The sequence below is a fragment of the Glossina fuscipes genome, unplaced genomic scaffold, assembly GCF_014805625.2.
Source record: "Glossina fuscipes isolate IAEA_lab_2018 unplaced genomic scaffold, Yale_Gfus_2 26, whole genome shotgun sequence".
Taxonomy (NCBI): Eukaryota; Metazoa; Arthropoda; class Insecta; order Diptera; family Glossinidae; genus Glossina; species Glossina fuscipes.
Window position 1 is genome coordinate 8,069,375 of NW_023998421.1, and position 11,401 is coordinate 8,080,775.

Below are 11,401 nucleotides of genomic sequence, written 5' to 3' on the forward strand. Positions count from 1 at the left end.
AGCCAACAGTAGTTAAGTATTAGAATAGAATATAAAATAGTAGAATAGTAAATTCCTTACGAGTTCTAAGCAATGAATGCGTTATGGTTCTCCAAATGTTAAATGCCATGCAGACGGGTAGCACGCGAACGCAAAAAAATGGACGATAAAGCTGAATATCTATGTCGGTCCTATTTGGATGGTTAGCTGGACGTGCTGTAGTATAGTTTGTCCCGATGGAAATAAAATAAAACGAAATGAATACAGCAATGTAAGCAGTGCTGTCAATAATAATCGATGCAATTGCGACGAAAACCGAGCGCGATATGCCAAAAATCATAATACCGTGAGTTTTAGTTTAAAAAATTCGGTCCTATATAGCAGAACTATGTCAGAGAATGTTCGCAGTTCAAAACTGAAATGTCCTGTGCGCTGTTTTCAGCAAACGTTATTTGTTCCGTTTAGCAAGGTTGCAATAAACGTCTTATTACCTTGCCCTCCGTGCTGTTATTAGTCGGCGTTCCTTGTTTCTTGTTCCTCTTGACACGTTTTCAATAGATGACTTGTCATCCTGCTATTAGCAGACGTCACTTCTCCCGTTTAACGGAGTTTCAATAAATATCTTATTACCCTAACCTCCGCACTGTTATTAGCCGACGTTCCTTGTTCCTCTTGCCACGTTTTCAATAGATAACGAATTGCTTGCTCGAAAGATTCTTCCATTTTCATAACGATACCCATGTACGTGTGACTTCCTGGGAAGCCTCAAAGAACAATTTGTTTTTTCCGTATGATAGTCCTATTATTCTTTAAACGTAGAGTAGATAAAGTTTTTTGAGAAAATTTTTTTAATAATGTTAGTTAAATTAGTCGCGGAAAAGTTTTAAGCTGCAAAGCCAACGTTTGCCACTAGTATGGTTTGCTTAAGATGCAATTTTTAAATTTCATATGTTGTTTTAGGTGAAATGTACAATTTAAGCAAAATTCAATTTGCACCTCTGGTAATTATGAAACATTACTTCCTAAGTCATTTCCCATTTCACTAAGAAACCTGCTGTTGAGAAAACAAAACAAAACAAAAGGTTTTACTTTTTGTGACTGCATAAGACTTCTGTCATTTCCTACTTTCATACAAAACACAGAGTTAAAAATGTGAGAATTTATTTTTATTTTGTTATTTTTAGCAATTGTTTTTTTGCTTTTTTTCTTCCTCTTATTTTTAAGTCCGCACAAAGTATTGTTTCCGTCCTCGCAAATGCATTTCACTGCAGTTGACTTGAATTTTTTGAAAGTCTTCTACTTGAATGATATGAGAGCCTAATAAAAATACCAGTTGGAGATTTCCCAAAAGATTCTTTAACTGTGCACTGTATGTAGCTAACACCTTCCTTCTCAAAAGATTTCTTTCTCTTTTAAGTTTCTTGAAAGCAAACTTGAAAATTTCAACTTGAAAATTTGATAATAACCCATAGATAGTAAGTTAGTTGGTTTGATTTTGAAACGAGATTTACGTTAAAAGTAATCGCTTCCTTTACATTTGAAAATAATGCGAAACCGATGCGTGTGTTGAGTGCTTTGCTATTCTGCTCATTTCATTTAACTTGCCACAACTTAATGAATGGTCTGATTGGTCATATGCTTTCCCAGTATACGAAAGTATGCGAAGCGAGCATTAAGCTCACAAATGTTTATTTAACTACAAACATTCTGTGGAGGCTTTTTTCGCGAACGTATGGATGAAATATTCTATGTTGCTTGTTCTTCTTTACGTAGCGTGATAATGGCAACGTTCTGGTTGCTGGCGTAGCTTTATTAAATATAAATCGGACACAATGTAGCGATTGCGCGGGTTAGCTTTCATTCTAGTTAGACAACTAACTACTCGAGAAAAAACAAGTAAGAAAATTATATTCGATCGTGACCGATTCTTTTATACCCATCACCTTTATCATAAAAAAGGCAAAAAAAGTAAAAGCACTAAATTTTCATCCTCTATAGGCATACGGCTTGGGTGCGATTGATTTTTTCTGTTTTCAACATAAAAGTTTCTGTCGCAAAGACGTGTGCGTGTTGTAGGCGTGCCCTTGGCGTGCATACGTTGCAACCGCGGAATGTTTACCACATATATAACACTGTTGCGCAGACTGACAGATGCGCAGACGCACAGAGCGACATGTTTCCATTGCATTCCTTTATGGGGTTTTTGAATCTCGTTTCTGCGCCTTTTAAGAGTATTGAAAACATAAATTGTTTTGGTACACTATAGCATAGGGTGAGTCCACCGCATCACCACTCGGTGAAAAGTTTATATCGCAAGATTTGTAATAATTAATTAATTAATTATTTTCAGTGTGCTTAATATAAAATTCGAGAAGAGAGACAGACTAATGGCAAGTAACGATATAAAATGTTTTTTATAAAATTGCTGGGGAATTGAAAGAAATTCTGAAAGGTGCTGCCCAAGAAGTGCCGCAATTTTTGAATGAATAATTTATTGCATATTTAAATTTAATATAATGAATTTACTGTATTTTTTATGAATTTTAAATATTTTTTAATTTGCTCTATTTTTAACATTCAAAAGTTAATTTAACTTTGGGCTTACAATGACGCGACAGTTTGGACAGTTGTGAAATAGACGTGGTCAATTTTTTCAATTTTTGTGCAGGTGCTACAGCATCGCCCATAGAATATGCGCACAAGAATATTTGGTACACTTGTCTACTATATTAATGAGCAAAAAATCAACTTTTTATTCCTTTTGAAGAACAGAGATGTTCTCAGTTTACGTGGTGCGGTGGGCGTCTCTTTCGCCCGACTTGGTTCATTTTCAATACCAACCTGCGTGCAAGAACTTCCAATGACTCTGCTAAATTTGAAGCCGATGACTTTATTTTTGCGGGCAGTAGAATGTTTACAGCAAGCACACGCACGGACAGACGAACATGCTTAAATCAATTTAGAATTTGATGTTGATCCCGAATATATATATATATGTTGTGGAGAATCTGACGCTTCCTTCTGGGCGTTGCGAACCTTTTGACAAAATGACTGTACCCCACATCCTCTGCTAATGAATATAATATAGTGAGCTAGATTGAAAGTGAAACAATGAATTTCAGCATCTTAAAGCCAGCAAATATACGCGACGAATACTTGAGCATATAACACATTATTAGGGTATAAGACTGGTTCTCTAAAATATGTCGATATATTAACACAAAAAAACTGTTCTTTATAGTAACTTTACCGTTACAATGTCTGCCTCGAATATTCTTTAATAGCGAGCAATAAGTGGTACGAATAAGAGAAATAAGCCAATGTCTCTATCGACCAAAGCATACACAACGACTTCACCGTACTTATCGGCTCTATACAATAAGCTCTATAGCAAGTTCTGTAGCAAGGATTAATCTACAATTTTAGCTAAGACAAGTATAGGAAATATTTGTAATAAAACTCCTGTCTTTCGGGAAAAATTCGCGTCGAGCGCTACGAAAAACCGAATACAATGGTTTTTCTAAAAGTATTTTTGCATCATTTCCTAAAGCAACTGATATATAAATTAATTCGAAAACCATCGTATGTGACTGTAGATTGTATTTTTGGGAGCTTCAAAAGTGAGATGTCCATCAAGCGTTTCGCGCTCAATGAGGATAGATTGCTATTTTGAATTACCTGGTAAACGGTATTATTGAAATGAATAATTGTGGGAATTGTGGGCATATTTCAGTTTAAATCAAGTTAAAGTATTCATCTAACGATTTTCCATAGGAACCCTTACATAGGAAGGGTTCGTTGTACGACCAGAAAAGTTTGTTGTACGACCAGAGAATTCGTTGTACGACCAGAAAAGCTTGTTGTACGACCAGAGAATTCGTTGTACGACCAGAGAATTAATAGAGAGCTTTTTGATTTGTATTCGTTAACTTGTGGTCATAATCCAGTTTAGTTAAATTCGAATTAAATTCTGATAAGCATTTTTTAAAGCTTTATATGTAAGTGCGCGAATTATTAATGTAGTTTACATTACGTTCAATATATCACTCAAGATTTGATTTTCATATTTGCTTTCTTTTCGCATCTTGTCTTATTATATTTTCTATAGTGTTTGTATTCTTGATGAGCGTAGAATTCTAAATTGACGCCCGTTGCCGGTCGGATGGGAAATAGAAAGATCATCCACATATTTATGACAGTTGATGATTTAAAAGCCGAATGTTTTCAGGCCGGCTGATATAGCTATTATAGAGGATGATCTCAACTTGGAGGAATTAATGAAACAGAAAGCTCTTCTTCAAGCTCGATTAGGTGCTTACATGTCTGATACTGAAGGTGATGACAGTCGTTCGCAGCGTGAAATGGAACATACTCTACCTGTGAAATGTACTGAAAGTAGTGTAAGCAACAAATACAGCAAGCGTAACGAACATACCACCACTGCAAATAGTAAACATAATTTAAATAGAATTTCTAAAGATAATGAATCCGATGTTATATTATTGGATGATTCTAGCGGTGATCGTTGCACACCGGAACGATTTGACAGACAGCAGAACACGGTAAGGCAAATGGACGAAAGTGGCGAGAAGAGAACAGCTCATGAGACATCACCGTTGTATGTAGATAGACTAACAGATCGACAGATTCCGATAGTCATCATCGTAGCTCATATACAGAACGGCAGGACATGGAACGGCGCGAAATCGAGGGAATAGGGATTCGTTGTTGCGTTATCATTGCAACATACGCTGTAGCTAATTAAAAATTGACCGCAAAGCGCTTTGGCTCCATTTAAGTTCGCTTTGGTGTTGCAAAGTCGCTGCTGTGACATCTGGTGTACCAGGCGAAATTTTTGTATGATATTGGTTTGGATGATATGCCAACACCACATTATCTACATAATCGACATTTAATATGGACATCAGAGCATTTGCCGCATGCTTAACACACTCTTTGGAATTTTTATTCATAAACAGTTTCACTCCAATACTTATTTCATTTCGGGCATTTTCCGTAATTTTTTGTTTCAATTCTGCATTAGCACGCAACACTTGTCCATGGCTTTCGCGAAACTCGATTTGATCATCAATTGCTAGTCGAGATTCCTCGCCTTCGGCTACTCAGGCGGATTATTATTATTATTATTAATTTAGTAAGAGAAATAAATTCCAAGACTAAAGCATCTAGGGCTGCCGGCTACCGCAAAGAGGTGAGGGATTGGCAATTTTAATTATGTTGCCAAAGATTTGATCATTATTGACATTATACTCAAACCTGGTTTTGTGCGGTGAAACGCACAAACAAAGGCCGCGTTTATGTCGTCCCTATTCACCGCACAAAACAGGTCTGCGTGAGGCTATAAAAACTAATTTTCACAACACAATTAAAATGTTTTTTTTTTTTATGCGGTGAATGAGGACCGCATAAACGCATAAAATAAGAGCGCATAAAAACAGGTTTGAGCGTATGGATTTTGTGCAGGCAAAGTTTTATAGAAGAAGAAAGAATTTATATAAAGAAAAATATTTAAATATTTAAATCCATAAGTTTACATAGTTTACATACTTATATTGTAATAAGATAATTAAGTTTTTACATGTAAGTAAAAGCTTGTTTAAGTAGAAAACGATACATTCACGATACAACCTGATACGCAAAATCTTACAATCAAAATAATGGAATTAAAAGTTCAATGCTGTTATTTTATAATAATATCATAAATAATAAAATAAGAGCAAATTTCTACATTAAAAATTAAGAAAAATATTTGTCTTTAAAAAAAGATCGCAAGGAGTTGGGCAGATAAGAAAAAGATTCAAAAGATGTTATGTTTCGTAGAAATGGTTTAATGCCACTAGGAGCCCTATTGTAGTGCTTGATAAACATTCTTAAATTCTGAAAACCGTCCTGAAAAGTTAGATCTATTTCTAGTCCTTCATGACATATCCGTATCATCTTAATACAACTTTACTAGAAGTTGCGTAAGGTATAAAAAGATTATGTTGCCATAAAAATTGTTTTCCTTTTCCTTGCAGCTTTACTTATAAATCGCAGCTATAAGCGGGTGTGCAAATGTTGTGATGAGAACTACGATAAGGCATCATCTCAGTAAATTCTTTTTCATATACAAAAATGGGTTGCAAGTATTACTATCACTTTGCAGTTAGCGAAATGCTAGGCAATCTAATCAATTTATTTGAATAAGTGCCCAAGTTGCACATGCTTTGAATTGAAGCTTGCTTAAGTCAACCCAACATTAATTAGTGAGTATTACACGATGTCTTTTAAATTGTGATCAAGTCGTGGGATCGATTGAAACACTTTTTATATAAAACTCATTACTGACTGCGTTACTGACTGAGCTATGGGCTAAAGCTCTAAACACGCATTTATTTGTAACAATTACTTTAGTTCTTGGTTAAGTTTTGTAATTTAAACCCTTTCGATTGCCTTTGTTTACGAGATTCCCACACCGAGTTTTTCGCCGTTTTCGCTATATGAGGCGGAGGTGTCTGTGTCTGGTTCGTAACGTTTTTAATAGGGGAACAGCATTTGCAATCGAATTGGTATTTGGTCTAAGTCCAGCTAAGCAGTAATCAAAGTTATTTGAAAGCAGCTGTTGCTACGCCTACACTTTTCTTTTTTACGATAAGCTTCATTGAAGAAGATTTAAAAAGAAAAACAAAAAGGTTTGAAAAGAATTCTTCAAACGCCTCATACCGGACCAATATGTATTGCAATTATTTTCTTAATTTTGGGGACTCAGAATTATTCGATTTGACTGCTATGAATATTTTTATCAACTTATAGGTCAATACACGATTTGAACACGCAGATGAATTTGATGGCCTACTGCGAGAGAATCACGCAAATTTTAAATAGTGATCTGCAATCATCATCTGCGAATATATGTCGAATTTCTCTTTTTGTCTCAGCTTTCGACACAGCAGCGGCGGATGACAGCTGAACAAACAAATATTCAGATTATCGAGACGATGGATGGATGTAAATCTGATGGATACAACGAGTATAGGCAACGAATTTAGGTTTTTCTAATACTTTCATTCTTTCCTTTCCCTTCCTTCAATATATACCACAATAACTGCATCAATATATATGTGCACACAACATCAAAAATTGCAATAATCAATTTTTATTATGTCTTTGTGAGCAAAATAATAATATATATCGCTTAACCCTATGTCAGAAAACGCACCAGAAGAGAGAAGAGGTAGCAGACATCTCGTAGTTGTAAATTTTCTAGGAAATCTGAACCATCTCCCCAAAAGAAGAGTACAGCATCTCTTATATAAGTTTATAGAAATTAATTCAAACAAAAAATATATATTGATAAAAAAATAAATAAATAAACATTTTTATCATAAGCCCACTAGAGCTTTTATAAATTTTATTTGCTATCACTCATCCTAAGAGTCAAACTTCATATGATTTAAGCATCGAGTTCAACGCAACGGCATGAAAATTCATATCCGAAAATACGTGCATAACGACACATTGGATGTGTATGTTTTACTGTTTGACAGGAAAGTGATATAGAAAGACAATCAAGGCAACAGTAAAATTTCGTTATGGTAAAGAGTAATCAACGTCATAGTCATTGGGAAAAAGGGAAAATTTGTTACAATGTGGGCTTGAAGTTGAAAAATTTTCATACAAATTATCAACAGTTTGGTAACTAACAGGAAATATAGTCGTTTTATGGAAGACTGGTATCAGCTGCAGCAGCAAGCGGTAAGTGTTGGTGCTGTCACTGCTAAGTAAAATAAAAACGATTTTCACAGAGAGCATACATATGTACATGTTAAAAACCACACAATACGCGCTAACAACACCATCACCAACACTTACACAAATGGAAGCAGCGACCGACAAACACGACCATTTTTGTGTAATATGCCTGTAAATGCATGAAGTTGTGGAAAATAAAAGAACATAAATAGCATTGAATATAAAATAAATATGTGTGCAATTCTTTATATAAGTACGTGGTAGAAGTGTGTGCATATGCGCCTACGTATGTATGGATGATATGGTGACTACATTAAGTAATATGGGGGAAAGTAAAATGAGGATTTTTACAATGGCAACAACAACAAGAAGAAGCGAAAGAGAAAATTTTACAACGGCAGAAGAACAAGAAAACGAACTAAAATTTATGAACTCCTATTAACAAAACACGATGCGTCATTTTGACTGACGTAATTCAGACACATGTCAATCGTCGTTAAGGCAATCGTTGGTAATTATTACGTTATTTTTTCCATATCATTAACAATTAGAAAGGGCCAGCGCAAGCAGCCGGTGGTGTCAGTCAGTGGTGGCGTGGCGTTAAACAAAGTACAACACATTTTATTATGTCTTATGGTCATTGACTGTAAACATTCCGGCGTTGTATGTCGTCACGAGCGTGCCAAACCAATCAACTCTAAAATAAATAAATCATGAAATTGAAGCAAAATGAAAACGAAAAACACCAAATGCTTATACACAATATGGCACCGAAAGGCAAACAAGTGTCAAAGTGAAGAAAGAAAAAAGAAAACGAAAATTTGTTAGACATAAAGAAAGTGTTGGCAACACTTGACTTTTGTACTGTTACAAATCCATCTAACTTCACTTCAAAAAATATACAAAATATACAACAAAAATGAACATTGCCTCTCCTCTGACTTAAAGAGGAGACCGCATAGTCACTTGTTATCGCTCCTTTTTCGGTATATGCATGCCCGTACAGTGCATGTAATCCGTAACAGAAATCCCTGACCTAAGATCAGCACGACCGTTTTCTTTTGTTTGTTGAGGCGAACAAGTGCTCAGTATTTGAAATCGCCTAAATGCACACTTGACACTTTCATACTCCCCTCGTCTCATCGTTGCTACTTTTTTTTTTCTCTTCTACTTCTCTAACCGATAACCGATGATTTTCAGTTTTAACTTTTGTTAAGCCATTGCATGCAACGCTTAGGAAACATATAAAGTTATTTTTTGTTGTACTATTTGTCTTTGCCTTCTTTTTTGGTTTTTTTTTGTTTTTTGCTTGTTTTTAAGTCATAGGCTTTGTAAATAAACGCTTGTGCTGTATGTGCTTTGCTTACTAGAGAAAGTTAGTATATATTGTGTTCAACTTTCAAACGCTGTTATACTGGTATTTATCATCATGCGATGTATGATGACTTTTACATCAACCGATGCTGGGTGTGATGTTAATTAAAAGTTAAATGCTTTTCAGCAGAAAAGATTAGTTCTCTTAAAAGTTTACCTAAATTGTATTTCATTTAAGAAGAAAAATTCCCCTAAATGTTAACATTTTGATTTTATATTTCCAACACAGTGCCTTATATCCTGAGAGCTTCGTAACTTTTTCCAACAGTTTAAAAATGGTTGCAATACGCAAACATTTAATCTCACTCGTTCGCATATCAAATTTCCTCTTCTTCTCCCCGCTTTGTGCGGTTTGTTCTCTAACCTTATGCCTCATTACAACTATGATGTGTACTTACTTGTACTTATACAGAAGAAGAAAAAAAATATATATACGATTTTTGCTCGTCCTCAGCAATTCTTACTTACTTACTACACACTGTGATGCTGTTATCCTCGTAAGTCTGTAAGCAAAATTTAAAAATGGCTTCCATCGGTTGCTTTTTCTTTCATCAATGTAACAAAACGTTGGCCGAACCTACACATAAACAAAAACCTCACTCATTATATAATATGTTCTCATACCCACCAGCGAGCAAAGTGGAATACAGAAATTTCGTCATTCCACTTAAAATAGCCGGAAATAATATCACATATCCTTCTCCGTACCTCTCCACTCTATTTTCCATAACTCTTTTGACTCGTAACAATTTCTGTCGTCTCTACTCTCTTGTCGTCGCACTGTACTGTCCACCTTTTTGTCTCCTCTTTATCTTATGTCATTAAGTCATTTGTGTTTATGGTCATTTTTCTACTCGTCCGGTATTTTGTACGCCTGCTTGTCTCCTTAAATCGCTATAACTTATCATCGTCGAATGTCAAATAAGATACCGAATTATTCCCCTCTCTATCCTTCGTATCCAGTTCAACGATTAGTATATAATTTGGTTTATAATTCGAAAAATTAATCGCTTTTAATCGATTATTGTTGTTAATAAATTTCTTCGTAGTGTGCGAGAAATAATTATGTATCGAGCGATCCAGTTTAATAATAATAATATTCCATTACCATTATATCATTAATATTAAAATTTATCGTTTATTAAAAACAAAGGCACGAGTCGTACAACTCAAATTATTTGCCAAAGTCTATACATTCTTTGAATCCCTTAACAGAAGGCCAAGTCCTTAGGTTAGATCATTTGAAGGCTATTTTTTTGGTTATGGAAGATCTGCGCGAGAAGATAATAATTCTGTTGTTGTTACTCAGAAGAGCTGATGCCTAAGACATACAGCGGGAAGTGTCGTACGTCCTATTTCAGTACTACTAACACGTTAGTGTCGAATTTCATGTGGGATCGAAAGTCATCGAGCTGAACAATAATGATATCATGATTTTCGGCATATTACCACTTAGCTCGTACTTGGCTCTGCTTTCAAGTTTCGCATAGACACTGATTTATGTTTTATTTTGGACCCGATGAATTTACTGGAATTAAGATGTCGCTGAAAGAAAGAGATCTCTGAAATAGGAAATCGACTCTCTTGTTGTTTCCAGAAAAGTTAAATATTGCCAATCTTGGCTGATAGCAGTTGATAACATTGGTTTCAGCTGAAAAGCCACATTCGCGTCATCAGCCGGTCTCTGCTTACTGCTACTTATGCTAACTTAAAATATCTTAATCCTAACGAAAGATATGTGAGGACCAAAGAAAAGCTGGAAAAAACTTTTTTCTTCTTTTTTTCATCGAATCGGTATTTTGACATTAGTTACAGATGGGCGGACTCACAAGGAGGCTCACTTACTTTTGTGATTTCTACGATTGATCGACGATCGATGTTAAGGCAACACTTTCGCCAAGAGAAAGCAGCAAGAGTGTTTCGAGTCACATTAAAAGTGAAAACAAGGAACATATTAAACAGACTTGAAGAGGAAACTAATCCACACTAATATACATTTTGTAAATATTTCGATTGCTATCAAGTAGCAATTTTTTCACAATAACGTTTTCAAAAGTTGGATTTTCAAACGATTTTTAATATTTCATTAAGTAATGTGTAAAAACATTCCAGGAGACATCATCGAATTTTCAAAATAAAACATTATACTGGAAGTGCTCGAAAAAGTGGTTGAAAAGTGGGTGAAAAAATATGCCATAGACAGTATTGTTGTCCGTTGACATGATTAGAAAGAACCAAAACAAAAATAACAAATAAAAACGTATAGCGATTCAGCATTTAACACCATACTAACACT

General features: G+C 35.0%; 1 protein-coding gene across 1 annotated transcript; it reads left to right on the forward strand.

Moving 5' to 3' along the window:
• The first annotated feature begins 236 nt into the window (after positions 1–236).
• Positions 237–4,735, forward strand: LOC119635457. The gene is made up of 3 exons (XM_038030269.1): positions 237–250; positions 4,208–4,541; positions 4,606–4,735. Exons 1-3 carry the CDS (start codon positions 237–239, stop codon positions 4,612–4,614), a joined length of 357 nt encoding a protein of 118 aa, XP_037886197.1. The 3' UTR covers positions 4,615–4,735.
• The last annotated feature ends 6,666 nt before the right edge of the window (positions 4,736–11,401 follow it).